The sequence below is a fragment of the Aspergillus glaucus genome, assembly GCF_001890805.1.
Source record: "Aspergillus glaucus CBS 516.65 unplaced genomic scaffold ASPGLscaffold_1, whole genome shotgun sequence".
NCBI lineage: Eukaryota > Fungi > Ascomycota > Eurotiomycetes > Eurotiales > Aspergillaceae > Aspergillus > Aspergillus glaucus.
In genome coordinates this window covers 881023-907787 of record NW_019170453.1, presented here as the reverse complement: position 1 = coordinate 907787, position 26765 = coordinate 881023, and the positions used below count along the sequence as shown (strand labels likewise).

General features: G+C 47.8%; 12 protein-coding genes across 12 annotated transcripts; 6 read left to right on the top strand and 6 right to left on the bottom strand.

Moving 5' to 3' along the window:
* The first annotated feature begins 268 nt into the window (after positions 1 to 268).
* ASPGLDRAFT_41266 (uncharacterized protein) lies at positions 269 to 3316 on the top strand. The gene is made up of 5 exons (XM_022545373.1): positions 269 to 611; positions 664 to 1053; positions 1115 to 1627; positions 1691 to 3079; positions 3133 to 3316. Exons 1-5 carry the CDS (start codon positions 594 to 596, stop codon positions 3226 to 3228), a joined length of 2406 nt encoding a protein of 801 aa, XP_022405968.1. The 5' UTR covers positions 269 to 593; the 3' UTR covers positions 3229 to 3316.
* Positions 3269 to 4303, top strand: ASPGLDRAFT_41265 (uncharacterized protein). The gene is made up of 7 exons (XM_022545372.1): positions 3269 to 3316; positions 3381 to 3421; positions 3473 to 3712; positions 3775 to 3918; positions 4014 to 4039; positions 4129 to 4138; positions 4234 to 4303. Exons 3-4 carry the CDS (start codon positions 3604 to 3606, stop codon positions 3834 to 3836), a joined length of 171 nt encoding a protein of 56 aa, XP_022405967.1. The 5' UTR covers positions 3269 to 3316; positions 3381 to 3421; positions 3473 to 3603; the 3' UTR covers positions 3837 to 3918; positions 4014 to 4039; positions 4129 to 4138; positions 4234 to 4303.
* A 1293-nt stretch (positions 4304 to 5596) lies between these two features.
* ASPGLDRAFT_41263 (uncharacterized protein) lies at positions 5597 to 6223 on the bottom strand. The gene is made up of 2 exons (XM_022545371.1): positions 6084 to 6223; positions 5597 to 6019 (listed from the first exon to the last, which is right to left on the bottom strand). The coding sequence occupies exons 1-2, from the start codon at positions 6166 to 6168 to the stop codon at positions 5655 to 5657; spliced, it is 450 nt and encodes a 149-aa protein (XP_022405966.1). The 5' UTR covers positions 6169 to 6223; the 3' UTR covers positions 5597 to 5654.
* A 217-nt stretch (positions 6224 to 6440) lies between these two features.
* ASPGLDRAFT_71043 (hemerythrin domain-containing protein) lies at positions 6441 to 7146 on the bottom strand (the record flags this gene model as incomplete). The annotated part of the gene is made up of 3 exons (XM_022549531.1): positions 6441 to 6849; positions 6919 to 7062; positions 7123 to 7146. 3 exons carry the CDS (start codon positions 7144 to 7146, stop codon positions 6565 to 6567), a joined length of 453 nt encoding a protein of 150 aa, XP_022405965.1. The 3' UTR covers positions 6441 to 6564.
* Positions 7147 to 7715: 569 nt separating this feature from the next.
* Positions 7716 to 8621, top strand: ASPGLDRAFT_62840 (uncharacterized protein; the record flags this gene model as incomplete). The annotated part of the gene is made up of 1 exon (XM_022548586.1): positions 7716 to 8621. The coding sequence occupies one exon, from the start codon at positions 7716 to 7718 to the stop codon at positions 8619 to 8621; it is 906 nt and encodes a 301-aa protein (XP_022405964.1).
* A 582-nt stretch (positions 8622 to 9203) lies between these two features.
* On the top strand, positions 9204 to 12277 carry ASPGLDRAFT_62839 (uncharacterized protein; the record flags this gene model as incomplete). The annotated part of the gene is made up of 8 exons (XM_022548585.1): positions 9204 to 9345; positions 9402 to 9981; positions 10046 to 10282; positions 10329 to 10533; positions 10651 to 11099; positions 11155 to 11773; positions 11853 to 11991; positions 12078 to 12277. 8 exons carry the CDS (start codon positions 9204 to 9206, stop codon positions 12275 to 12277), a joined length of 2571 nt encoding a protein of 856 aa, XP_022405963.1.
* Positions 12278 to 13043: 766 nt separating this feature from the next.
* Positions 13044 to 14079, top strand: ASPGLDRAFT_21433 (NmrA/HSCARG family protein; the record flags this gene model as incomplete). Its single annotated transcript, XM_022543097.1, has 3 exons — positions 13044 to 13217; positions 13283 to 13694; positions 13751 to 14079. 3 exons carry the CDS (start codon positions 13044 to 13046, stop codon positions 14077 to 14079), a joined length of 915 nt encoding a protein of 304 aa, XP_022405962.1.
* An 883-nt stretch (positions 14080 to 14962) lies between these two features.
* On the bottom strand, positions 14963 to 15625 carry ASPGLDRAFT_161534 (ankyrin repeat domain-containing protein; the record flags this gene model as incomplete). The annotated part of the gene is made up of 2 exons (XM_022542485.1): positions 14963 to 15123; positions 15247 to 15625. The coding sequence occupies 2 exons, from the start codon at positions 15623 to 15625 to the stop codon at positions 14963 to 14965; spliced, it is 540 nt and encodes a 179-aa protein (XP_022405961.1).
* Positions 15626 to 16110: 485 nt separating this feature from the next.
* ASPGLDRAFT_31009 (ankyrin repeat domain-containing protein) lies at positions 16111 to 17247 on the bottom strand (the record flags this gene model as incomplete). The annotated part of the gene is made up of 1 exon (XM_022543994.1): positions 16111 to 17247. The coding sequence occupies one exon, from the start codon at positions 17245 to 17247 to the stop codon at positions 16111 to 16113; it is 1137 nt and encodes a 378-aa protein (XP_022405960.1).
* Positions 17248 to 18284: 1037 nt separating this feature from the next.
* Positions 18285 to 19313, bottom strand: ASPGLDRAFT_115467 (5'-methylthioadenosine/S-adenosylhomocysteine nucleosidase family protein; the record flags this gene model as incomplete). Its single annotated transcript, XM_022539693.1, has 1 exon — positions 18285 to 19313. One exon carries the CDS (start codon positions 19311 to 19313, stop codon positions 18285 to 18287), a length of 1029 nt encoding a protein of 342 aa, XP_022405959.1.
* Positions 19314 to 19814: 501 nt separating this feature from the next.
* On the bottom strand, positions 19815 to 20765 carry ASPGLDRAFT_78496 (carbohydrate-binding module family 14 protein). Its single transcript, XM_022549969.1, has 2 exons — positions 20678 to 20765; positions 19815 to 20622 (listed from the first exon to the last, which is right to left on the bottom strand). The coding sequence occupies exon 2, from the start codon at positions 20614 to 20616 to the stop codon at positions 20020 to 20022; it is 597 nt and encodes a 198-aa protein (XP_022405958.1). The 5' UTR covers positions 20617 to 20622; positions 20678 to 20765; the 3' UTR covers positions 19815 to 20019.
* A 3009-nt stretch (positions 20766 to 23774) lies between these two features.
* ASPGLDRAFT_161528 (glutamyl-tRNA(Gln) amidotransferase, subunit A) lies at positions 23775 to 26497 on the top strand. Its single transcript, XM_022542484.1, has 7 exons — positions 23775 to 24464; positions 24526 to 24821; positions 24873 to 24947; positions 25013 to 25240; positions 25291 to 25773; positions 25826 to 26130; positions 26182 to 26497. Exons 1-7 carry the CDS (start codon positions 24140 to 24142, stop codon positions 26435 to 26437), a joined length of 1968 nt encoding a protein of 655 aa, XP_022405957.1. The 5' UTR covers positions 23775 to 24139; the 3' UTR covers positions 26438 to 26497.
* Positions 26498 to 26765: the final 268 nt, after the last annotated feature.

Here is a 26765-nt window from a genome sequence, read left to right as displayed (position 1 = left end):
TGACAGGTGTGCGGGCCGTACGGCCTTGTTTTCCGTCATGAACTCGACCGTACAGTGTGCGATAGGGGACGCCAAATTCCCGCGCGATCTTCGATAAATTCGGCGTTTTTTTCCTACTGGCCTGTGCAGTGGCCTCCGCTACACGTTTTTCATGTTCTCCGGTTGCTTTAGGCACACTGGGTGGATGGGAATAACCTCAAGAAGATGGGTGGTTGGAATCTTGCCTTTACGGGGTGATAAATGCCTGTGTGGTGGGGTGCACCCATCCGCGAAAGCGGTGGGGGCTACTGGAAGGCACGAATAGCATCGTCTGACATCTCATCTCACGTCTTCATTCGCGTCACTTGCCTCGTGTCTGATGCCCTTGTCATCTGTGGAAATTGTGCGAAATTGCCGTCACCAGCCAATAATTATTCCTATGACGTCGGACGCATCGCATGCCCCGAAGGGTCCATTCCCAGAGCATGTCGCCTAACACTAGCCTCCCTTCAGGCAGCGATGGACCTACCTCTGGAAGTAAGCCTAGACCCCGAGAAAAGGCCCGCCGCCGAAATCGGGTTATATATTCCTGTCTAGAGTGTCGCCGGAGAAAAATGAGATGTGACAGGACCGTGCGTGTACCCCGAGATTACCCATGCCACAATTGTCTAACGGGCTGGATAGGATCCCTGTCAAAATTGTCGCGCATCGCAGCAAGAGTGTGTTTATATCAGTTCGGCGAACGAAGATGCGCAATTCCGTCAAAGATTGACTGAGCTTAAGGAGGCGCAAGATGCAATCGACGACACTCTTCGAGGGGGCGTATATGACCGCCCTAAACCCCCAACAGGTGGCTCACAGCAAAAGCGCGCCAGGCAACCTGAACAGATTCCGACAGATGATACGGATAGCTCTGCCGATGACGGATACCTGGAACCAACGCCCCTGGCAGTGCAAGACGCAGCCTACACAGATGAAGCCGATGATGATGTTGAAGATCTTGGCTTCAGGATTGGCAGAATGCGGATGGGAGAAAGAGTAGGAGGATTTTACCGCCCAAAGATTGCCGATGAAGTACGTAACAGAAATATCCCTCAGTTTCCAATTATCATATGGCTAACCTGTGTTATTTTAGATCTTGGCCTCACTTCAACAGAGCCCCAGAAAGTCATCTCAATCAATACCATCACCGATGACTCCTGGTACGATAGAAGAGCTGTTACAACCCGGACCGTATTTTACAGCCCCTTCCATCAATTTGTTATTTAGCGAGGTTTCTTCCCGAGAGGATTTGATGCAGTACCTTCCTCCTCGAAGCATTGCAGATGGCCTGCTCAACTGGTATTGGGATGCAGTTCACCGAGTGGCTCGAGTTGTTCACCGACCATCATTCGCCCAAAGATACGAGACTCTATGGGAGACGATAGAGACCGGGTACCAGCCACCACCCTCGCTAGCAGCAATTGTCTATTCTATTCTTTTTTCTGCCTCGGTTGCCATGTCCGAAGAACAGGTCTTTGAACTTTGTCAATGTTCTAGGCAGGAACTGAAAGATAGCTTGCAACTAGGTACCGAGCTCGCTCTCGGCCGAGCACATCTGCTTAGAGCAAGCAAGACTGAGACCATACAAGCTTTTGTTGCATATTTAGTAAGTCATTATTTTCAGTTTTTTCTATTGGAGGGCTATTGCTGACCCCGTATGTCTGACTAGCTCCCAATGTGCCTCAATGAGATATCTCGAGCCCACTCTACCTTAACAGGCATGTTGATTCGACTGGCTGAGTGCATCGGGCTTCACCGTGATCCTGCTGAGTTTGGGTTCTCCCCGGCGGATTGTCAGACGCGACGCTTGGTCTGGTACCAGATCTGCTATCTTGATCTCAAAACAAGCATCGTTCAAGGACCTCGACCATTCATCCAAAGACACGGGTACACGACCAAACTGCCTCTGGATGTGGCTTCATTGCAATCTGCAAACAATCAACCAACTTGGAATGACATGATCCTGTCCATGATTCGATTTGAATGCCAGGAAATGCAACGGCAAAACATCGAATTTCGCACCAAGCTTGACCTAAAGAAACTCACATTGACGAATGTGGTATCAAAACTAGGGGCGTTCCGTACCGAGATGGATGCCAAGTACGGCCTTTATCTCAATGTAGCCTCTCCAACACCGATGCAAAGAATGGCCAGTCTAACGCTCAAAATGTTCGACGGCCTCCTCTATGTCAATACCTTGAGTCGATATATGACTAGTGTGACCTATCGGATTCCTGACAGATTGCGCCAAGTTGTACTAATTAAAGGCACGGAAGCTCTGGAAGCTTCCGTGGAGCTGGAAATAGCAAAAGACCTCCAGAAATGGGTCTGGTGGAGTTCCTCCTGGCAGGGATATCATTCTGCATTCCTGCTGCTTTTCGAAGTTTTCAATTTTCCACTGCGCAGGGAAGCAAGCCGCATATGGAAGTGCCTGGAATTTATCTTTTCGGATGCATTGGTCCATTTCCCTCCGGTGGAGCAGAAAGAAGGGCCTTTGAATATTCAGAAACTTATTGCATACAGGGATGGAAAAGCAAGGTTCTTGCTTACATTGATCGCTGAACACGCGCGTGCTTACCAAAAAGCGAAAGGAGTGAAAATGCCGGTCCTGTTCAAGGACTCGATGATTGTTGTTACGCCCCATAAGGATGGTGATGATTCTGATCCTAGAATGCCGCTGAACTACGCTCATGAGGAGCCCGAGGGAGGAGCAGGTTCTTCCAATGCGACAGGGATTCCAAGCAGTATCACCCCTGGCCGTGCTGGGAAACAATCAGAAATAACCCAACCGCCCTCAAAGATGTCAAGTGAAGGCCGTGCAGGTCCTCCTTATGAATTCTTGCGTACTACAGACAACACGGCGATACATTCCAGTGAATTCTCTCCCTGGGTGCAGGTAGAAGAGGGAGAGTTTGATGGTGACGGCAACCTAATGCGTAATACCAGTCCTCATGCCTACTCGAGGAATCTGGCCCCCAACGAGGGCTCATCGGCAACATATGGCGAGACAATTACACAACCGAAAGATGTGGACCCCCAAATGTTAGAGATTGACTGGGTAAGTGTATATGCCATGTAGAGCTTGTAACGCCTTGCTGATGTGCTTCATAGACCCTGTGGGACAGGATATTCCCACCGCAAATGAACGATGGGCACTTGGATATCTCCGATGATGGCTTTTGGAACATAGGTGATGACCTTGTCTAGAAGAGTCTCTAAAATGGAAAATATCGAGCCAAAAATCAAAAAAAAGAATGTCCCCTCCCTTTTCATAAGTCCAGCACCCAACATCAAGGTAACAGCCAATTTTGTCGGAGCCGGTATCATCCCAGCGTATACTACATTTGCTAAGAGATTAGGCGTCTCTGTTCAGGCTGCCAGTTACTTCACATCTATTCATGTAAGTCGTGCGGCTTTCATTTGTCCGACTGACGTTAATATGGAGGTTTATTCTATTCACTGGACTCGTCCCCTTTGTCCTCGTACCGTTCTCGAACAGATTTGGCCGTCGACCAGTTTGGCTTGCTTCCACCCTACTTATGGTGGCCTATCGGCTGCGCCAAAAGTTCCAGCTATGCCGCTATGATGGTCTGCTGTATCTTTGGATCCCTCTTCCTCGCCTCCCTCATTGCTCTCGGGCCGCCGGTCGTGGTAGAGATGTATCATGAGCATAAACGGGGTACTAAAACGGGTATTTGGATATATGTTTGCCTTTTTTCTACACAGGACGATGCTAATCTGGTTTATTTCTAGCGCGCTGGCTACTTTTGGCCCTCTTGGTCAATTTCTTATGGGCTTTTTGGGGCAGAGAGTAGGCTGGGAATGGATTTACTGGACATTTGCCATTACCAGTGTAGTGCAGTTTATTCTCTATGCGATCTTCAGTCCCCAGCCACGGTATGTCAAGAGACCAGTATCGACTACCAAGTCCCGCTGGATCCAGCAATACCTCTTTCGGACGCATTGATCTGACTCCCTTCACCTTTGTGTAGTTCTGTCGTCCATTTGAAATACTCAAGTACATGACTGTCCTTATTCCTATCTATGCGCACCGCATGATCTTTAATCTCTCTGCTGATAACTATGCTTACGGTGGAGATTCCACAGCTATCCTCGTGTAGGTCTCGGAAATATCATTCTCAGAACACACCCGAAAATCCAATATTTGACGAGCAAGGCTTCCGTGAACACTCCTCGCTGACAGAGATGTAGTTGGGCAACCACATTAGACATGAGAATTTGTCTTATCCAAACCCATATTGCCCGAGCATCAGAGAATAGCAGTGTCCCACCGTCTTACTCCTTACAAAAGAGGGATTCCTGCTGCAGCCACCGTGCTGTGGTAGGGATGCGTTGTTGTATGGCCTGCTTCCAAGGTTTGGTATAGCTGATAGTAAGAAGATTGTTTCTGATCCTATATTTCAATTTCACAGATTTGCGTCTCCGCTTCGAGTAAACTATTTCTTTAAGTGTCATTTTCAACCTTCATATGAGGACTGGATTTGCATTGAGATATATAGTTCTATAGTTGGACACTCGAAGAATGAAAAAACTCATATATTGTGGATAGGTATGCTCATGTGCTATTTTCCGAAGACCAGGAATAGCGGCGTCGAAGAATCCTACATCGACTTGGCCAGTTGTTCTCGCCGGAGTCAGAAGAATACTAGTATATTGCTGAGTATCCTGCCCAAAATCGGCAGTCAGTTCTTGTAGTAAAGATCTCCATTCTGATTCAAGCATAAAATCGACTTGTTTTCCTTCGAACACATGGTCAGTATATGGGGCATGTAGAATGCCTCTTCTCGTGTAGCACTTGAGACAGAAGGCGAAATCCAAACATACTGTGCACTTGAAGTAATTTCCGTTCAAAAGCTGATAGTCGACTAGTTTGGATGGCGTTTAGTAGGGCAAAGTTACCACCAGTCAGTCACTTACCCAGCGACAGAATCGCACCAACCATCCCCAGCAACCGCAATCTTCACTTCAGCCTCAGTCACTCGGTGAGATGAATGTTGCTAAAGAAACTGCTCGGAATAGAATTTACTAATATCCGTCAGACATAATACGATAGTATGCCCAGAGGGTATGATCGGCCGGGGTCTATGGCCAACATCCGTTTAGTATGGCCAATGCATATGTTATTTTTGCACTGTCTGTGGAACCTGAGGCTCAAGTCGAACCGGACAGGTTCGACTCTAAGAATCCTGGAGTTGGATCGCGACTCCAAGATCTTGGAACCTGAACCTAAGTCTTGGTGGTTCCGAGTCGAATCGAACCTGACGAGTCGCGACTCCCTACGAGGTCTAGGCTCATCCCTGGTCGCGCGACCAAAAAGCGGCATCACCCTCTAACTTACCCAAGAGGCATCCACCGCACTATTGACCGCAGTTAAGCCACACGCCGGCCGGTTAGTAGTTGGGTTGGTGACCACCAGCGAATCCCGGCTGTTGTATGTTTTTGTTTCCCCTGCGAGGGAAGCGAGCAAGTGTCACCATGCTAGATTGTTATTTTTATACATAGAGCTTAAACAATTACGGTGATGGGAAATGATCCGGCCGGAAAGCTCAGGATTTGTGGCTTAGCACCCTTGTTTGTTAGACAATTCAACCGATGTCTTCATTATAGCTCGCCTAGAACCAATAGATCCCATCAAAATCCATCTTTCCATCCTTTTCCAAGACTTGCAAGCGATGGACTATTTTCTTCGCAATCTGCTCGCCATATTCAATTCCAACCTTTGGCCTAGGCTGTCTTGGATCGATGTCCTTGCTTATGTCGTGGCGGAGCCATGGCACCCTGCTTAACCCTTCGCAACTTTTTCGGAGCTGCTCAAAGTCCGTGTCATTATATCCACCTCCTGCCACGACTGCTGCTGTCCTTTTTCCGTACTCTTGAGTTCCGAGATTTGCCCACTCCTTGGAAGGAGGGGGCTGTCCGCGCAGAAGAGATGGAATATCCCTCAATCCAGCCTCCACGGAGTTAATGACATGGATCACTTTTGGTTGATTAGCTTTTAAAGTGATGCAAGGATATCATATATTTTCACAGTAATAACTTACCCTCATATTTTGGCCTAATGCCTTCTTTCACACCAACCAAAACATGCGGAGACTTGCCGCACACTATGATGGGTATGGGTGGCATGATATTTCTTCCTCGGGAGGGACATGTAAATATCGGCTGTCGATGAAGGTTGAGGTTATAAGCGACACAAGTTACTCTGACTTGAAAACAATTCAGTACCATATGTCAATCCCGAGGCCGATCTAATGACCAATCTACATCGAAGTACGGAATACCGAAGTCCGAGTATGACGCCACCTCTAAATCGTGCAATGGAATGATAATCAGAAATTCTGGACCCAAGGAACTGCTATATGTTAGTGGCCCTCCTCGAGCCATCTACTACAGGTTCACACTTGGTGATAATGTCACCAGACTTATGTATCCATTCAAGGGAGGCTCTTCTTAATGCCCACTCCTCATAATTGGAACGAAAATCGAATGTGTATACATAATCAATGCTTGGGAGTGGTTTATTTACATTGGCATTCTAGTCATTTCCTCTGCAGACCAGTATTTCCGAGTCTGCTCTGCGCCCAATTCCCGGACCTCCTCGTCCAGATGCTGCCATAATACCGGTCCGAACGAATCCAGAATCACCTTCATTTCATCCCACCGTAAGTCGGAATCGCCTCGGAGGCAGATCTGAACATGGACCTGGAGTTTTTCAAGGCCCTTGTGGATTACCTTATGCTGCGCAATCAATAGATCCTGGTTGGCAAAGGCAGGCATGCGCTTTGCAAGGAATGGGAAGACGCGAATCTGCAAAGAATGTTACTCAATTGACCCAAGCATGATGAAGGACGGCTCGGTCGGCCATTTATATTATACCTCTTCAATCTGGTGGTGTGTTTCGAGATTCTGGCAGAATTCCAAGCACAGTTTGAGGTAGCGCTTGATAGACATGCCGGCCGGTCGTTGCGATGATTCCGCCACCCCGTAAATTACATTCCACTGGACTCGAAACCATTGATGCTATGGAGATGAATCATGATTAGTCCGAGTTTTGCTTGCCGTTACGGACATGATACTCACCAGTGACTGCATGGTATCCGCCATGTGGTTGAAAAGCCTGAATTCATGATCGCTCAGGGGTGGGGGGGATTTTGCGATGAATGACCGGCCATTTTGGGAGGAAGAGATAGAGAGAAATTATCAATATGAATTCTTTCGACGATCTAATTTGTAATACCCTTGTATCATTTTGACTACACTTAGGGCGTGTGACGGTATCTATATCTTGTATTTAAACTTGTAGGAACCGATACAAAACCCGTCCCAAGGGAGATGGCTAGAATAGAATTATTAATCGCGATTGGCAGTTACGGAGTAGAGACGAGAATCCGAGTTCGTCTGATATTCGGGTTAAGTGTATGAAATATTTTCGGCCCCCGGCGTTATCTCGAGCCCGAACTGTCATCATGACTAATTCGCCTCAGAGTTGATCAGAACCCTATGCCGAGTTTTGGGTGTTCATAAAAGTGGGTGGAAGTTCCTTGATAAAAGAAAGAAAAAAGCCCATTCATCTTGGAGATCCTACTCAAAATTGTCTCTCTTTTGCAAATTCCTTATACTCCTTGGTCACTGTTTCAATTCTTACCTCGACTGATCTGATAAGAACAACTGAAATGACCTCGCCGTTCGTTGCAGTTGCTGGCGCCGCCGGTGGCCTGGGTCAGCTCGTTGTCATGGAGCTGATCAAACGAGGCATGGCCGTGAAGGCGCTTGTTCGCCCAAATACCGACCCATCCCGCACCGAAAAGCTTCGAGGCGCCAACGTTACTATCACTCCTGTTGATCTCTCTTCGATACCAGCTCTCACTCGCGAACTGACTGGAGCAATGTGTGTCGTCTCTACGCTCCAGGGCTTGAGGGATGTTATCCACACCGTCCAGGGCAAACTCCTCGAGGCCTCTGTGGCTGCTAAGGTACCAAAATTCATCCCTTCCGACTTTTCCCTCGACTTCACCAAGACAAAACCTGGATCCAACCGCAACTTGGATCTACGCCGTGAGTTCCACGGCCAGTTGAAAAAGTCGGGCATTGCATGGACAAGTATACTCAACGGTGGCTTTATGGATCTCATGGTTGGCGACTCACCGATGATCAACCATAAAAGCCGGAAGGTTGCGTACATCGGTTCGACGACGCAATTGCTCGACTTCACTACCATGGCTGACACGGCTGCTTACACGGCTGCTGTCGCTGTAGACCCGAAGCCTGCACCCAATTTCCTCCGCATTGCTAGTGATGTCGTCAATGTGAAGGACATTGCCGAGGCACAGACCAATGTGGAAGGACCACGATACAAGGCCTCATGGATGGGCTCCATCGGCTCCGCAGAGTTCATGATTCGAGTCTTGCGTCTTTTAGGGGGTGAGAACGAGACGTTTCCTGCTTGGCAGGGCATGCAATACATGGCAAACATGTTCTCTGGTGCTGGGAAACTCGAGCCGCTGGATAACAACCGATATCCCGAGCTCACTTGGACGAAGATTGAGGATTTCTTCCGAGAACACAAGAATAAGAAGTGATCCAGCCACACAGTTACTGGAGAGGACTTGTAACCTCGTCCACTTTCTGACATGTGTTTGTTTAAATCTATATTATGTTCGTTGCGAGGCGATGGTGGACTCGGCGCTCGGCTTGGTTGGGACCATGTATATATCACAGTTGTAATTTTGGTCGATTGTTGTATTCATCTAATATTTAATTTCTCTCGAGATCACCAGACAAAGCTAAGACGGCTAGCATAGAAATATTCGTAAAACCAACGCATTGGACTGCCAGACAAAAGACGCCCCGGGATGTCTCCATTCGAAGGTATAGGTCATGAACAGGTCCCCGTCCGCGCCCTCACTGACCAGCCCAGATTTGGTCTACGTTGAGCAAAGGGCTACTTCCAGTGGGGTTGAGTGGGGCAGTGAAAGCGATGTTATTTGTATTCTCTCAATAAACAGTTCAATGAGAGATTCACGGCGAGGAGGTAAGATCACTGATGCTTTTGCCATTCCGATAACACATGACGTCATGACTTGTATAGTGGCTCTAGAGCATTTGCTTCCCCGGAGTCCCCCCATTATATGCATTTTATCACGTATAGGGGGCAATAGATCATGTCTTACAAAGGAAGCACCGGGAAACATGATGGCATACCGCAGCAAGCTCGGGATGGCGGGATTGATGAAACGTACTCGGACGGCACTGAACGCATACAATTCAACGAGGATGGGCTAGAGACTGGAGTTCGATTGTTAGGTGAATATTTGCTCGTTGTCCATGCAAAAATACCTCTGTTGACCAATATATACTAGGTGATGGTCTGGTAGATATCCAGGTCAATGAACGTCAACCTAGCATCGCAGGATTGCTGAACTACACTCAACAGACACCATTCTCTCCAGATGTGGAACAGAACAAGAGCATACATGACATCGAAGTTGCACAAGAGAGAGCAGGGCAGCCCTTTCCAATGCATCTGAACATTGTCATTCAAGTCATTGGCTCTCGGGGTGATATTCAACCTTTCGTTGCGCTAGGACAAGAACTTACAGCCCATCACCATCGAGTTCGAATAGCCACGCATCCGATTTTTCGGGACTTTGTTCTTGATGCCGGCCTTGAATTCTTTAGCATCGGAGGAGATCCTGAACAGTTGATGGCTTTCATGGTTCAAAATCCTAGCCTAATCCCCGCTTTCAGCACCATCCGCAGCGGGGCTATTCAAAGACGACGACGCGAAATGAGAGAGATTATTGACGGCTGTTGGAAATCGTGCTCTGAGTCCGGAGATGGACGCCCATTTGTCGCAGATGCGATCATAGCCAACCCTCCCAGCTTGGCCCATATCCATTGTGCACAACGACTTGGCATTCCTCTCCACATTATGTTTACGTGGGTTTGTTCCAATCACGTCAAAAGTAATGCATATGATCGACCAACTTATCTATTCTGATAGTATGCCTTGGTCACCAACTCAGTCATTTCCGCATCCACTGTCTATCACACATCCAGAGCACTGCAAAGAAACCACTGCGAACTTCATCTCATATGCGATTGTAGATATGATGGTGTGGGAAGGTCTCGGTGACATCGTCAACAAATTTCGCAGAAAGTCACTATCACTTGATCCCTTGGACCGAATAATGGCCCCAAGCGTCATTCATCGATTACGGGTGCCATGTGCCTATCTTTGGTACGATGATACCTTTACATGAAGAACTTCATTAACTATGTGACAGGTCACCCTCATTGCTTGACAAACCTCCGGATTGGTCTTATAATATCGACGTCTGTGGATTCTGCTTCCTTCCGTCAAAGTTAGACTACAAGCCACCGGCTGATTTAGAGGCTTTCCTAAGGGCAGGCCCAAAGCCGATATATATCGGATTTGGCTCTATCGTGGTGGATAATCCAACAAAACTCACAAGTATTATATTTGAGACGGTTAAGAATACTGGACAACGTGCTTTGATATCCAAAGGCTGGGGAAACATTGGGGCTGGGAGCGCTATTGATATTCCCGATAATATTCTTATTGTCGGAAGCTTGCCTCATGACTAGCTTTTCCAACGGGTTTCGTGCATTGTGCATCATGGCGGAGCTGGCACCACGGCTGCTGGACTCGCACTAGGCTGTCCGACTGTGATAGTGTCCTTCTTTGGGGACCAGCGATTCTGGGGGAGGGTTGTTGCAAGATCAGGAGCTGGTCCAAAGTCGATCCCTTATAAGAAGCTGACAGTGGAAAACTTGACTGAAGCTCTCCAATTTGCATTATTGTCATCAACAAAAGAAAAGGCACAGATAGTCGGGGAAAACATCCAGAAAGAATCAGGGGCAAGGGATGCTGTACGCAGCTTTCATCGACACCTTGATTTAGAATCATTACGATGTGCCATCTGTCCCTCTCGACCGGCTGCATGGTGCACCAAAGACACAAAAATTGGCCTAAGTGCTTTTGCTGCGGCTGTCTTGGTCAATAAGGGTAAACTCAAGGCTAAAGCCGTGGTTCTGTGGGTTTCTTCCAAAACATTTAAGCAGTACTACAACCGCTAATCCATGAGTTAGCCACCGCTCCAAAGAATATGACACCTATCGTGATCCGAGAGGACCAGTTAGTGCTGGTGCCCAGATTTTTTTCGGGGCCATTGCGAACTTCATTACAGGCATTGCGAGTGTCCCCACAGATATTGTTGCTAACGTGATTTCCGTAAGCCACGCCATAAACCACCCTCATGTACATAGTAATCCTCTATCTCAATGTGGTTGTCCCGGTCACGAAGCCTTGCGGGCTGAAGGCGAACGTGCTGAAAACGAAGAGGAGGGACCTGGGCTCCCAGATGAGGGTGGACATATCGATGCAAACATATATGAGAATGGGCAGCATGCAAGGGATGCCTTGCCCGAATCGAGTAACGAGCAGGATGGAGACACGCTGCTTCAACAAGAGCAGACTATGAGCAGCATGAATCCGGCGATTGGATTTCAAGGTTTCATGTCAGAGGCAGCGCTGCATGGCATGAGAGGGTTGAAAAGAATTTTTAACGTCGTCATCTGGCTACCAACAGACCTTACGCTCAGCATGACAAAAGGATTTCACAATGTACCCAAATTATATCATGACGTTACGGTTCAGCCCAGTCCGAGAGTGACTGGGTTTCGAAGTGGGTTAAGGGCTGCCAGAACCGTATGTCTATTCTTCGCGATATTTTGCTCTTTTCTCTTCCTATGCACGTTGCACTTCTTCGTTCTAAACTCTATCATAGGAATTCAAGGACGGTTTCTACCATGGTATCACAGGGCTCGTCACTCAGCCCAGTCATGGCTTCAAAGCCGACGGAGGGAAGGGGTTGGCCAAGGGAGTTGGAAAAGGCATCGGTGGGGCTATAGTTAAGCCTACTGCGGGTAAGTGTCATGAATTCCATTATCCTACCTACCGTTTACCATAATCCCAATTCCAAGTCATTGTTTTCTGACAATCGTGCAACTAGGCCTATGGGGACTAGCAGGATATCCTTTGAGGGGCCTGCGCAGGAAGCTTCTCAAATCGCTAGGCAAAGATATAGAAAGACACATTATTCAGGCACGAATTGCCCAGGGCCATGAAGAGTTGCAAGCATCATCGGCCGAGGAGAAAGCTGAGGTGGTCGATAAATGGGCTCTCATTGAAGCGGAACTACGAAAGACATAGTGTCGCCTCCGATAGTGGCATAGTTAATCTTCAACCATATCAGCTTACATAAATTTATCCATTGCTTACAACGATAACGTAGTCCACGGGCGAACCGCGGACTTCTGTATTCCATATAAAATGGCACTTTTTATCACCTCAATATCTCAGCCACCAATAGATATAGAGGCTTATTTATAAGACAAGAGTATGTATACACACACTAGAAGAAGGTATATTACTTTTTAAAGATTTTGTAGCTTTTTGTAGCTATAGATGCTTGAATATTGGAAGATACAAAAAAAATACAATGGTAATTTATATTACTTGGAGAAACATTTATCTGTAGAAGCTTCTGCTCAGTGTATATAATTTCAGTATCATAATACTCTATAATAAGTTTTAGGCTCTGTAGATACCTTGCAGTTGAGATATTGAAGGTATAAAAAGTGCCATTTTATATGGAATACAGAAGTCCGCGGCTCGGCGGCCGTGGACTACGTTATTGACATAAATTAAAGCAATCCAGGCGTCTGAACTGGATGTACTCCGTAGGATGGTCATAAAGCGGTCGGGGGTCGGCATTTTACGAAGGCCGAGCCCTGGTCGTAGTGGACAAATGTACTCCGGCGGGCATCGCTCGAAACGGAAGTGGCGGGAATCTGCAATGTGACGCCGAGCTTGATTCGCTTTTTCTAATCCAAGGTTCAGATCGCGGCTGGACATATAAAAGCTCCTTAACTCCTTAACTTTGGAATTCTATTCTCCAAACAAAGTAACCACCATCATGTCCAAGTTGATCACTGTTTTTGGCGCCACCGGCAACCAGGGTGGTTCCGTCATCGATTCCATCCTTGCTGATCCTCGGCTCTCTAAGGAATTCAAGATTCGCGGTATCACTCGCGACACCACCAAGAAGTCGGCCCAGGACCTGGCTAAGCGGGGTGTCGACGTTGTCTCTGTAAGATTCGACCTTCATTCCTTCTCATTTGAAGAAATAATCACTGACGGTAACAATTACATCAGGCCGATTTGGGTTCTGTCGACTCTCTCACTGCTGCTCTCAAGGGCTCCCACACTGTCTTCCTGGTCACTAACTACTGGGAAACCATGAATGCCGACATTGAATACTCTCAGGGCAGAAATGTGACCGATGTTTCCAAGGCCGTGGGTGTTTCCCACCTCATCTTCTCTTCCCTCCACCATGTGAAGGAGGAGAGCAAGGGACGTCTCACCCATGTTCCTCACTTCGACAGCAAGGCCAATGTAGAGAAGTATATCCGTGCATCAGGCGTCGGATGCAGCTTTGTGCTTCCCGGATACTACATGGGCAACTTCACCCAGATGCTCACCCGGGCGGAAGATGGGTCATACCAGCTCTTCTACCCTGTTGGCAAGCAAGCCAAGTTTCCTCTTTTTGATGCTGCTCAGGATACCGGTAAGGCCTATGTTTCCTATATTTTTGAACAGTAACTAACCTCGTATTTCTTCTAGGCCTCTTTGTGAAGGCTGTCCTCAAGCACACCGATCAATTGAAGAACAAGCAAATTCTGGCAGCTGCCAAGTACTACACCCCCGAAGAGATTGTCGAAACCTTCTCTCAGGTTTCTGGCAAGAAGGCTGTTTTCATTAAAGTCTCTTCAGAGGAGTATAAGGCCTCTTTGCCTGCCGCTGTTGCTGATGAGTACAATGAGAACCAGCTGTTTGTCGAGGAGCCCGGATATTATCTTGGACAGCCTCTCGAGCCCAGCCTGAACCTTCTTGACTCTAAGCCCACTACCTGGGCGGAGTTCGTCAAGAAGAACCTTTCTGCCTGGAAATAAGCATTTCATGTGGTCCTCATACTTTGTATCGGGACGGAAGCTAATCTCTACTTCGATACAAAATTGTCAATGCTATTTGTCTGAACCAAGCGCGAGAACCCACATTCTTACTACCGGATCCCAAGTTGAATCAAAGGCGCATTTTACTTTAGTCAGTAGAAGAAGTCACATTACTATTAGGAGATTGCAACGGTACCAACGCACTTCATAATTCCGAAGAATTTACTAAAGCCCTCATGTCCTCAGAAATAAGACCCTTAAAATCACCGAAGACGATAGAATCTTTCGGCCACTAAACAATTTGATCAGAGCACTGCCCTATCAGCAATAAGCTACCTTGAGACAAGCAAGCTCCTTGATTTCAATAACATCTGCCAATACCAAAAGTGCCGCAAGGCCAATAAGGCATACAAGCAGCGTACAACCGATGGATGTGATAACCGACCTATCAGGGCTGATCATTAAAGTCCAGTAGGTTATTACCAATGGCCACTCTTTGCCCTTCCTGTGGCAACGACTTCCTAAAACAATGACGGTGAACAAGACATGCCCACTCAGAATAGAGCACGATTTGAACTCTCTATGGACTTAAATTATAGATGCCTCATCTGTGTGTTCTTTCCAGGTTGGACGACTTTATTCTATAATCAATTGACCTGTTGTGATCTACCAGTCTATAGCTTTTATTTCTGTCGCGGAGCTGAATTGATAATATGAATTATGACAATCTCATTTAACAGCCTGACCAACCTGTCCTGGTGCTGGGTCGTCCATTCTCGCCCTTCTAGTTCGACAAAAACATTCATTTGGTGAAAGAATTGAACTGATACAGATATGGAGCATAACAGGGGATTGCTTGCTCAAGTGCCGGCGGCGGTATATATTAATTTAAATCGTCTGAATCCACCACGTCTAAGTTGTCCTTGACCTCGAGGATAAGTTTCACCACTTTTTCCCAGCCTTTTTCTTCAGCTATCAACAAAGTTGTTGCTCCCTCGTTATCTGCACAGTATGGATCAGCGCCACTCTTCAACAATAGTTTAGCTGTTGAGGGCTAGCCGTGCACTGTCGCCCAAAAGAATGCGCTGCGGCCGTTGTTGTCTTTGGAGTTGGGATTCAGTGTTCTTTCGAGTAGGATTTGAACCACTGAATTGCGATCATGGCTACCCGTTCCCTCCACTGAGGCCCATAACAATGGTGATCGACCATTGTTGTCTCTGGAATTGGGCTCAGCCCCGTGGTCCAGTAGTAGATTCACGGCACTGTAGTGGAACTTTCCTGTTGCGGCCCTTGATAGAGGGGTTCGTCCATGCTTGTCAGCTGCGTGTACATCAGCCCCTTTTTCCACCAGCAGCTTCACCATAAAACCGTCGTCAGCGGCCCATGACAGAGGCGTTTGACCATCCTTGTCTTTTGAGTTTAGAGCAGCCCCCTTCTTCATGAGGATTGCAGCTAACGCTGTATTGTGACCGTCCACTGCCCATGATAGAGGTGTTTGGCTGTCCTGGTCACTAATATCCGGCTCCGCCCCTCTCTCCAGTAACATCTTGACTAAACCTGTATTGCTTTTGCATGCTGCTGCGTTTGGCAAGGGTGTCTGGCTGCAATTGTCCTTGAGGTCAGGGCCTACCTGTCTCTCCAAGAGGATTTTCACAATGGACTCACCATCCCCTCTATCAGCAGCATATGAAACTGGACTTCAACCACGCTTATACCTTAAATCAGTGTCTGGGTGCCATCATGATTCCAAAATTCTCTGTTCATAACAACCCATGAAAATACGCTTCTTCCGTGGTCATCTTTAGACACCCGATCAAAACTCCAGAAATTCCCATGCTTCGTAGCATGGTGGCGCAGCCCATGACACCGGAGGTCGCCCATGGCAATTTCCGGACTCTGGATTTGCCCCCATGTTTAAAAGAAAATTGACCATTAAGTGGCAGCGACCGCCTCTAACTGCTTCCAAGAATAACGGAGTTCGCCCTTGGTTGTCCCTGCATTCCAGATCAGCATCCGCCTCTAGAAGACGCTTCACGGACTCAAAAGCATCTTTAATCTCCATATCCTCCTCGTCAAAGACATGGAAGCACCGCTTTGGATCAGAAGACTGACAATTTCCCCCTTTCCCAGACTCATTGCCAGTGACAGTGGACTCTCGCCGAGCCAATTCTGGAAGTTCGGGTCGGCACCTAGTTTTAATAAAATACCGACCATGTCCCCCCACCCCTGCCTTACTGCCAATGAAAGAGGAGACTGTGATGACCCAAATGACCTCTGATCGGCAGAGTAGCTGGGAAAAGCCTTTGGAGTCCCAGGGTCTGCTCCTCTTTCTAAAAATATCCACGCAATTTGTAGGTGTCTATTTTCTATGGCGCGCATCAGGGGAGAATAGCCGTAACCATCCGAGTTGGGGCCAGCGCCCTTGTCAAGTAACAATTTCACCGTTGACTCTCGGCCACTATCAGTGGCATGGAACAGCGGCGTGCGGCCTCCGGAGTGTCTTAGTTTGGCGTTTGCGGGATCACCTTCGAGGATAATCTTGACCGCAGCGTCCAGTCCGAAATAAGCTGCGACGAATATGCCCTTGACAGACTTCGAAGGATCCTGATTTCCTTCCGGGATCACAATACCCAAGGGCATCTTAAGTGGCTGTGCACACATGACCACCTTTGTGTCGTCTTTCAGTAATCGCATAACCAAGGTGTCTGGCACCGGCTGTTCTCGAACGTGGTGGCCCCAGTTTCGACAGGCATAATCATACAGGCAAAATTTCGTCATGAATGCCCAATATCCTTTTGCCTGTCCATGCTCAATATCATGAGCTATCACGTCTTCGAAAGCGTCATAAGACAGATATGTCACACATGTCATGGCAATATCCCGATGCGCGGCGGGAAACCAACCCTGCCAACTCCGCTGAAAATATTCCTGCGTGGTATAGTGGACCGTGTTGCTTTCCCTATCCACCGTGACCAGGCCAGCACATAGCGAGACAACGTGATCAATTCCTGACATATTGTCCGGGTCGAATGCTGGCTCGCCAATCTCCACTGCCAAAGCGTGCTCCAGCTCTGTAATCCTCAACCGCCGCCTGGCACACACGATCCATGACAGCGCCTGTTTTGCCAACTTGGCCTGCTCGTCTATCTGCCCCTCAATTCGATTCATAGCGCTCTGATACGCGCAGTCATACACATCCAATCCACTTGGGAGCTTGCTGAGAGCTGTCTTGATTGCCTTTGGTGATCATTTCCCAATCAGAGAGCCGAGATGCAGATAAGCTAGAAGAAACCTGCGACGATTAGTTCCAGGGTCATGCACATACAGGTAGGTAATCGACTTACATTCCATCTACAGCTTTGGCAATTCCAGTGATAACTTCTTTCTGCAGATCAGCGCTGCTTACTACGAAGGACGGCAGTTGTGAAATGTGACCCTGTAGGTATTTCTCCACATCATCACTGTTTGCGCGGATTTCCAGATGTGGACAATTCTCAAATTTTGCAGTAACCTCCGGGATGAACCTCGATGTTGCAAGGAGGTGAATATGATAGCGATTCTGGAGCTCCATTACCGTTGACAAAGTCCGACGTGCTGCGTAATCAGACTCATCCAAGGCGTCGAGAACAATAAAGGTTTTCGAGTAGTTAGAGATGGCGGAATCGAGGGCATTGCAAAGCTCGCCATATGATGGCCGCGTTCCTTTCTTTTGACTAGCGTCGTGAATATCCTTCACGACCTTGGGAATCCAGGCATTCTTAATAAGCAGCTGTTTCAAGATACCAGCAATCGTTCCCTCGTCTGTTTCCTCGTGTTGTAACTGGAAGTTGCAGAACAGAAACGTAATTCCCACCTCTTTATCATCCCGGAATCTCCTATACAATTCATCAACCACAATAGAGGCAATGATTGTTTTGCCGGCTCCTGGTGCACCTGGGCAAAAAAGTGTATGCTGATTGCCAGCGAGCCAATTTTTGAATTTATTGTCTTCTAGAAACCAGTTTCCCGTATCTTCTTGTCGTCGGCTGAGGTGGTCGCTCAGCTGTGCTCCGTTGTCTGTATCCTTGAGCCAGGACAGAATCGTTCGAGCTTCTTCAGACTGTTTCCACTCTTGCTGCTCATGTCTCGTGGCTTTAACTTCTTTGCTGATATCTTTGCCTACTTCTCAAATGTTAATGAATTGTTCTCTAACAGACAGAAGGAAACTAACTAGATCCGAGAAAATCGAGGGCCCGCTGTGTCTCCTGGAGGTCCCTGGTCGGAACGTAGCCGAGGAGTTCTTTTCCATAGGCAGCGGCGGTAGTAGACGCATACCTCTGCCATCGATCATTCTTGTGTGAATCCGCATAATCGCAAATGCCCCTAATAACGAGACATGGAAAGTGATTCATAAGGCCAGCGGCTTCCATCTCGAAGCAAATGCATTTCTCGCCTACATCTTGCACAATCTTGTCCCGTTTAGCGGCATCTTTCACCAGGCTGTTCCCAGAGGCGATGATACCATAATGAATTTCGGGGTCCATGGAGACTCGTTCATCGCGCTGCACTTGCTCCGTTGCGTCGCAGATGCGACAGTCATGTCCAGCTACATGATTGTAGGACGCCTTGAAAAGCCGATCGTTCTCGAATCCCTGATGGACGTACCCATTCTCTCCTTTGTTCCCATTGACCGTCCGGGCCCTTTTCTGGGGCATCGCCCCAAGTAGCTCGGGTATTCTAGATTCCCTCATTTCATGTTCTGCTTGCAAATTTGCCAGTGCTTGGAGTAGGACCCGTGGCAGCATGCTGAGAAAGTCATTCCGTTCCCATTTCTGATTGGCCCTCACCTTCCCTAAATCATACTGAATCACTCCTCCAGTTGTGCCCTGTGGCTGACTGACGACGACATCGCCTAGCCGGATATTGCGACCCTGCTCAGGTCGGGCGATGCCACCGCCGATTCCCACCAGCAAGCCAATTCTAATTTGGGGCAGGGATGACAGCAGGTTTGACGCTGTGGTTGCAGCGGAAGTTGTTCCGTATAACCCTGCGGGAAGCGAAGCAATCACAACATTGTGTTCGCCTATCTTGCCCCAGGTGTAAGAATTGGTATCCGCATGATGTTGAACAAAGCTGCACGGCTCATCGTGGCGCTCATCGAGCATCGCAGTTGCTGCGGCACGCTCTATTGGTAGAGCTGCAATCCAGCCTACCGTATACAGATCAGGGCTGCCCAAGGCTTTGACAGTCGCCATGGTTCAAGAGTTGCTCTAGCAAACCTGGCTCGGCGCAGCTCTCCGGTCGTGGATCCGCGGGCGCTAGATTATGGCGATTGAGTCCGGTGATACACAATAGCAGAAATGTACATAGAGATATCGTGACATTGCTTCACGCTTGGACACAGACTCAGGAGAATTGGACTTGCGCGCGCTCAAGGCTGAGCCTCAAACATATCTATCTGCCACGTCACACGATGGTTTCATTGGCCACATGAAGACACGGACAGAAGGTCGTCAATCATAGCGCTTAACCGTCGCTCAGCGTTCTAATTGTCAAGCATATCGGGTATAATTCGTATTCTTGGAAAACACCCCATTGTGTCCATTGGTTTTCTTCTTAGAGAGGCTGTTTTGTTAAATCAGCCGGAATAGCAGTGCGAGTCCATCGTACCACCAGCATAATCCAGTTTACTTTACAGTAGTGAAGAGATTACATTTGCACTTCTGCCACAAGTAAGAATAGGCGAGAGTCATTGTACCAAGCACAGTATTGATTAGGTTCAATTGAATTAGGAGAGAGATACACTAACACAGCTGAAATACGGCATACTTATAAATGCCATCAAAACTAACCTACCATATTCCCACTAACAACTAACAAAGACAAACCATACGGCTCAGGAAGTGGTACAGGGACATCTCATGGGTCACAAATCACTGTCAAGCCATCTTCCTACCATCTTCAGACGTGAACCTTGGGTCCAGGATGACCATGGCCTTTGGGGAGGAGTGCAGGCCCTGGGTTAGGGCAACTCGGCACCTTCTCCTCGGGGACACAAACACCGGTTTGCCAACAGTATGCGGCTCCGGGACCACAGGTTTTCCGAACAGGCTGACTCCCGGCGGCACACTCGAAAAAGCTGTGGCAGTCTTGGTGATCGGGCCAGGCGTGTCCAGGCTTGCAAGGAGGGAGGGGGTGCGCTGGAGCCGGGTGCACTGGAGCAGGATGCGCAGGATGGTTCACTGGAGGGTGGTTCGCTGGAGGATGGTTCGCTGGAGGATGGTTCGCTGGAGCAGGGTGCGCGGGAGGATGGTTCGCTGGAGGGTGCACTGGTGGATGGTCCGCTGGAGCCGGGTGGGCCGGATCAGGGTGCACTGGAGCAGGGTGCGCAGGATGCTTCGCTGGAGGATGGTGTGCTGGAGCGGGGTGCACTGGAGCAGGGTGCGTGGGAGGATGGTGCGCTGGATCAGGGTGCGCTGGAGGAGGGTTCCCTGGAGGAGCTGCGGAAGCAGCAGCAATAAGAACGGCCAAGAAAACCGACACAGTTCGGAAATGCATGTTGACCTGTATATAGGTTAATTAGCCACAAAGGTATTGGTGGGACGAATCTAGCACATACTTGTTTTGCTTTGGGCAACAGTGGACGGGGCAAGTAAGTATTGAAGTTCACAATGTGGAATGATTTGATGATTTGGATGGTTTGATTCTGTTTTGAAAGTAAATTGGACTGGTTGATTGAGGGTTTTTATAAGTTTACAAACGCTGACCATGATACGAATCCGTATACTACAAAGAGCACTGCATGCAGAAGTCTACTTGCATTCCACATTGTCTTCGGCGTTATTATGCTTCACCACACATCGAAGTTCGCAGTGACAAGAGAGCCGAGAATGCCGAAACTTTAATGGCTGCAGCTTTGAGACACATGCATTCTTCTGATCTCGTAACTTGCATAGAATTATATCCGCATCCATCTTCAATATTGACAGCAGCCTTTGGCAGCAGTCGTAAATGCCCAGTTCCGTCCCTTGGCTCGGCGCTGGTATGAATGCTGAATACATCCGTCAGTGACAACTCATGAAAGACAAATATGATATTGTACTTTGAAGTAGATATGTATAGCATTCTTTCGGATAACTCTGGCATGTTTGATGTTTCCGGGGTTCGATACACACGTGACCTTACGCTGCAAGACGGCGAAGCCGGCAGAGCCTTCATAAGATACACCGGCTTTGGATGGCTAAGCACTCATTCTAGTATCATACGGTGGTCTAATAGAAAATCAATATCATCCCTTCTCAGTTAATTCAAATTTTCCTCTATCCGTAATATCCTCGGGGAGTCGATAATCCGGATTGCACAAGGCCAGTATGGTAGAGATCTAATTTTAACGATTAGAGTGATATATTCTCGCCTATAGATATGTATATACTCTCGCTTTCTTCGGGACTTCAGATATCAGTCCAACTATCAATACTTATCAAAGATAACGGGCTGGCGCCGTGACGTATCGTTCCTGGCAGCTATACAAGCACCTGCTTTATAGTATAGTTTCAATGGCATAAAAGATCTTGCATCCAGAGTCCAGGGGATAGCTCGTAAAACACTGCCGCCAACTCAATGCCGGCCTGCGCACATTCGGCCTGTAACTCAGCCCACACCTCAGACAAACTACTGTGCTGACAACTCAACCATTTCGACCAAGTCAACATGTGAATGGTAATGCGCTTCAAATGCGGTGTATGTGACTCCAGTCCTGCCAGAATATATCGCACGACTTGAAACAGATCTCGCTCGTCATACCACCTAGAGCATGTCACCGCGTGAAAGTCCCATTGGAGACACAGCTCACGGACCGTGTCAGGCAAGACGTTGATTACCTCTTCGGCGTTTTCGGGAAACCCAATAATATGGTTATGGGGACCTCCAAAGGCCACAATCTGGGGTATCCCTTTGTCAAGAACTCCCAGAAATCGCATCGAGCATGATATCAGTTAAATATGCACCCAATGTGAACGGGTAGTATTCTACCCCAAGAGACAGCTTCTCGAGTGTGTCACTGATACACTCCAGGCCGTCAACAATCTCCCATCCATCGCCCAGGACAGTTCACTCAGTAAATCGATAGGCCAGTCCCAGATGAAGTGTTTTCAAAGCGGAGGTCTTCTCGAGCAAGGTAAAAATCTCCGATTTCGTGACAGTTGCTCGGGCAATAATGAGGGCATGCAGTTGGTGCAAATTTGGTTGCTCCTCCTTTACATATTTCAAGCTTTGGAGCCAGATAGCTAGGGATTTCACAGATGGCAAATAGAACCATGCCATGAATTGGTCCGGATTGAAATCAGGGTAGCCATTAACATCATCCATTTTGCTAAACACATTCTGGATCTGGATCAGAAAAGAGGGCTTGTTTCAGCATCAATCCAGGGAAGCCTGACATCCAGACGAAGGTGCAGTCCGTAGTCCATGCCCAATCCTACTAGTTAGTTACAGAGTACAGCTAAAAAGTCTTGCTGATCATTGTTTCCACTTCGGGCCCCACGCCAGGCTGGCTGAGCTGAATTTCAGCTGAATGTATCGGCAGGAGGTAATGATATATCTACTCACTCTGAATACCGATAGTACTACCAATAATATTTATATGATTTGAAGGAAATGGAATTCCATCTTCTTCCTTGCCAGATTATTCTTCTCTGCAGAGTACAGCCCCAAGGTATCCGTTTGCGAAAATGACAGTACCTCAAAAATCAGAATGAACAACAAGAAAAATCCCCCAATGATACCATCTTCTACCGTTTACTTTCTGTCGCCTGGGAATTTCGCGGAACAGTTGTTTACGACACCACCGTCGGCATCGAGGTTGACTATGCTCGATTTTTTAATGATGTCTCAAGATAGCGTGCCACCCTGCGAAGGGAACTTCCTCAGTCGGTTTCCAACGAGCATGGTCTCGTCGATGGAGGAAGCCCGTTCATAAATGTACTGCCAGCCGGTGGATATGAATTTATTGTCGGGCTCTACGCCATTCTATCCATTGGCGCAGCCTGTGTACCGCTAGGCAAATACATAAATACATCAGCCACTGTTTACGTATCGTATCTCAAAAAAATACTGCTAATATAACCATGCTCTAGCGACCAATATTCTACCTGATGAGGCTGAGTATATCATGCAAATCACAGATTCGAACTTTCTGCTGGTAGGAAGGGATCGCATGACCCAGGCTACCAAGATAAAAGAACATGTACAAAAAAGTCACCTCGAGTTACACTTCATTAAGAAGAATATTTTAAGATATTAAAGAAAAGGTAAACAAAGAAAAACTACAGATGGATCTGGGAGTCAGGACTTTCTTTCCCGAATCCATTGAAATCACTTTCCGTCCTCCGAGAAGGACGCGTCCTGTACATTGGTCTGTTAAGTCTCTCAACAACACCCATAATGACAACCACGGCGAATCAATTTGGCGAGCTCTACGGCTTGGAGTCCTTCCAGGTCGGCCTGTGTTTAATGTGAGTGTTACCGACACCAAGCCTTAACGGTCACTGACTCCGCAATTCTTCCCAAATAGCCCCTTTGGTAATCCAACGTGGATGGCGAGGGAAAGCAGAACTATGACCATGCCTCAAGGTGCCATAAATGCCAGCATTCGTGTCGGGAATATAATATCACTCTCTGGCATCCAAACTCATCGTGACTGATGAGTTGTTTGGTGGATAATACATACAACTCCACCGTAAAAAGTACATAAAGAACCCCGCAATTCTCTGCTCCCGATACAACAACCAAGCAAATATCAGAGATAGATAGACCTTCCACTCTGGATCTCAAGCCTGCATGAGTCAATTGAGCCAGCCGACTCCGGAGGCACTGATACACAAGATTTGCCTTCATTTTGCGAAGGCTTTCCGAAATTAGCAAGTCGATTGTCGTCTTCTTCCGACTTGTAGTATCCACTTGGTGCAGGCCAAGAAGCTATCCTGAGGACCTTGGCCCCCGGAGCACCTAATTAGGGTTATATATTTAAGTCATTCAGTCCTCTGACGGACGGCTTTTGATTCTCCAAGGCCACAGGGGCATTATGGCTAGGATCACTTGCAGTTTCAGCTGTCAGCGTTTTCGGAGCCAAGCGGCTCTTTTGCTTTCTAGCTTTGTTTTCGCCAGTGCAGCTTCAATTATCAACAATGGGAACTTGGTCACGTTGGACGATATCAACTATTACGCGGGTGGGCCTTCTGTATCGAGAATTGTTTCTGTCGGGTCCAATTCAAACCACTCCACTGCAGACATTCTTCCGATCACAATCATTCGGACAGAGGAAACAGTGCTCACAGGCAACATTCTGCGAGATGTGATTTCAAACTATTCGTCCTCGGACGATGTTTTCCAGCCTGGATTTCTTAACAGTGAGTCTTGATCTTCACTCCATTCTCCCTTGAATAGAATTCTGTCTTAATTTACTCGCAGCAATCTTCCTAGCTTACGACGGGGATTGTCAAGGCAAGATTGACTTGTCCATTCTCCAAGCCTTGCAGGGAAAGGGCAATGAAGTGATTCTGGCTTCGCCTGCATATCAATCCCAAGAGCCTGTTAAAGCAGCCAAGCTGCACCGTGATATTCCCAAGGGTCCATACTTCTTTTCGCCCTCCACGGGTGAAATATATCAAGCATTCCGTCTCTATTCTGACCATCAGCTCGCTTTCACTGAGGCAGCTATCAGTGATGGGAAGGATGGGTACAAGCCTCTACCGGCCGTGACAGAGGTAAATAAACTCTTAACTGGATGATGTTGCAAATAATCTAATCTACTCCAGGGAGCCATGACAAAGAGCGTTGCTGTGCCATCCCGGCTGTACTATACACCCACCTCAGAAAAGCCACTTTTGGGGGTAAGCCTGTCAAAGGAAAAAACCAAAAAAAAAAAAAAAAAAACCGGTTGACTGACTCTGCATAGTTGCGACTAGGCGTCAAAGATATCTTTGATTTAAAGGGCTTGCGAACCAGTGGTGGCAACAGAGCTTTCCACGACCTCTATCCACCACGAAACGCCACTGCCCCAGCAGTACAGCGTTTGAGAGATGCAGGTGCTATCATTGTGGGCAAAATGGGTACCGTGCAATTTGCCAACGGCGACAACCCAACCGCTGATTGGGTTGACTTCCACTGCCCATTCAATCCGAGAGTAAGCCAGTATATCAACTCTGAGCAATCTTGCGCTGACAGCCTTCTCAGGGAGATGGCTACCAAGCTCCCGGTGGCTCCTCATCGGGACCAGGCGCTGGAATAGCTGCCTACGAGTGGCTGGATATTGCCGTGGGAAGCGATACTGGCGGCTCCATGCGCCACCCCGGTGGAATGCAGGGCGTCTATGCAAACAGACCCTCTACTGGAGCGGTTTCTCTTGATGATGTCCTTCCGCTTTGCCATACGCTTGACACAGCAGGTGTTTTTGCGCGTGATGCTGTGACATGGTCAAAGGTTATGCATGCATGGTACCTCAATTTTACAGACTACAGACAATACCCAAAACGGATTTTCTATCCCACGTCCTCGTTTCCAGATGCCAGCACCAAGGCTGGGTCCCTCCTTGAGAACCTTGTAGTCAATCTGGAGGAATTTCTCGGTACCAAGCGGGAATCTGTCGACATCTCCTCCCATTGGAAGAAGACGCATCCTTCAAAAGCCCCGGCAAATATAACGGAATTATTAAACACAGTAAGTGCAAAGCGGTACAAAAAATAGTTCACCAAAAACTAAACATTTCCAGACATATGCCGTTCTTACATCCGTTGATCAGTACCGCTCTCTCGCATTGCCATTCTACGCAGACTATGCAGAGAAACACGACGGTCGCCGACCATTTATAAACCCCGGACCTCTAGTACGATGGGCCTGGGGCCAACAGAATGGAGGAAATGCAGCCTACGAGGTAGCCCTAAGCAACAAAACCATCTTCGAGCATTGGTGGGAATCAGAAGGTTTCGGGAAGAAAGACAAGCACGCCTGCACCGAGGGAATCTACATCTATCCCTACACCAAAGGAGAGACTCAATATCGAAACGTCTACTATGAGTAAGTGCCTCCATTATTAAGAGTCAACAGCGTAGAAAGCTAACTCTATAGCGCCCCAACTGATCCCCCGATGGGCTTTACGGATGGTCGTATCTCCATCATGGCTAGGGTTCCTGACCTGGTGGTTCCCGTTGGAGAGATTCCTTACAACTCTACTGTCTCGCTCAAGACAGAGTATATGCCAGTGACTATGAGCTTTGTTGCAGCCAGGGAATGTGACTTGATGCTGGTGAGCTTGATAGAGGATTTGGAGAAGGCGGGTATTTTGAAGCCTGTCAGTACAGGTCCGATGATGTATCCCGCTTAGCTTTGAGCAGTTAAGAAGTCATTTGCATCGGTCATCAGAAATAAATATATATTTCCTGGGATTTATTATTATTATTATTATTATTATTATTCATACACGCATCTGTCAGCCCTATAGGCCGAGTGGCGGCAGGTCCTGCGGGGCAGCCGGGTAAGCCGCCGTAATGGTAGTCGCTATGTACATCGTCGCCTTTATACACATATCCTGATATCTCATTCCGCGTGTTGTATATCCCGTGCTGCTGGTTTTCGTGCCGCTGTTCCCATGGCCACAAGGATCCATGGGCTTGTTGGATACTATCTCGTTTCCTTCCCTACTTCTGCAAGCG

Bases quoted from the DNA above. Each gene is read 5' to 3' on its own strand.
- ASPGLDRAFT_41266 (XM_022545373.1), top strand. The intron at 1,054-1,114 runs GTACGTAACAGA...GTGTTATTTTAG, and splicing joins GCCCAAAGATTGCCGATGAA to ATCTTGGCCTCACTTCAACA. The intron at 3,080-3,132 runs GTAAGTGTATAT...TGTGCTTCATAG, and splicing joins AAATGTTAGAGATTGACTGG to ACCCTGTGGGACAGGATATT.
- ASPGLDRAFT_41265 (XM_022545372.1), top strand. From the start codon at position 3,604: ATGATGGTCTGCTGTATCTTTGGATCCCTCTTCCTCGCCTCCCTCATT. The intron at 3,713-3,774 runs GTATTTGGATAT...GTTTATTTCTAG, and splicing joins TAAACGGGGTACTAAAACGG to CGCGCTGGCTACTTTTGGCC.
- ASPGLDRAFT_41263 (XM_022545371.1), bottom strand. From the start codon at position 6,168: ATGCCACCCATACCCATCATAGTGTGCGGCAAGTCTCCGCATGTTTTG. The intron at 6,020-6,083 runs GTAAGTTATTAC...ATCAACCAAAAG, and splicing joins CATTAGGCCAAAATATGAGG to TGATCCATGTCATTAACTCC.
- ASPGLDRAFT_78496 (XM_022549969.1), bottom strand. From the start codon at position 20,616: ATGCATTTCCGAACTGTGTCGGTTTTCTTGGCCGTTCTTATTGCTGCT.
- ASPGLDRAFT_161528 (XM_022542484.1), top strand. From the start codon at position 24,140: ATGGCTAGGATCACTTGCAGTTTCAGCTGTCAGCGTTTTCGGAGCCAA. The intron at 24,948-25,012 runs GTAAGCCTGTCA...GACTCTGCATAG, and splicing joins CAGAAAAGCCACTTTTGGGG to TTGCGACTAGGCGTCAAAGA. The intron at 26,131-26,181 runs GTAAGTGCCTCC...CTAACTCTATAG, and splicing joins TATCGAAACGTCTACTATGA to CGCCCCAACTGATCCCCCGA.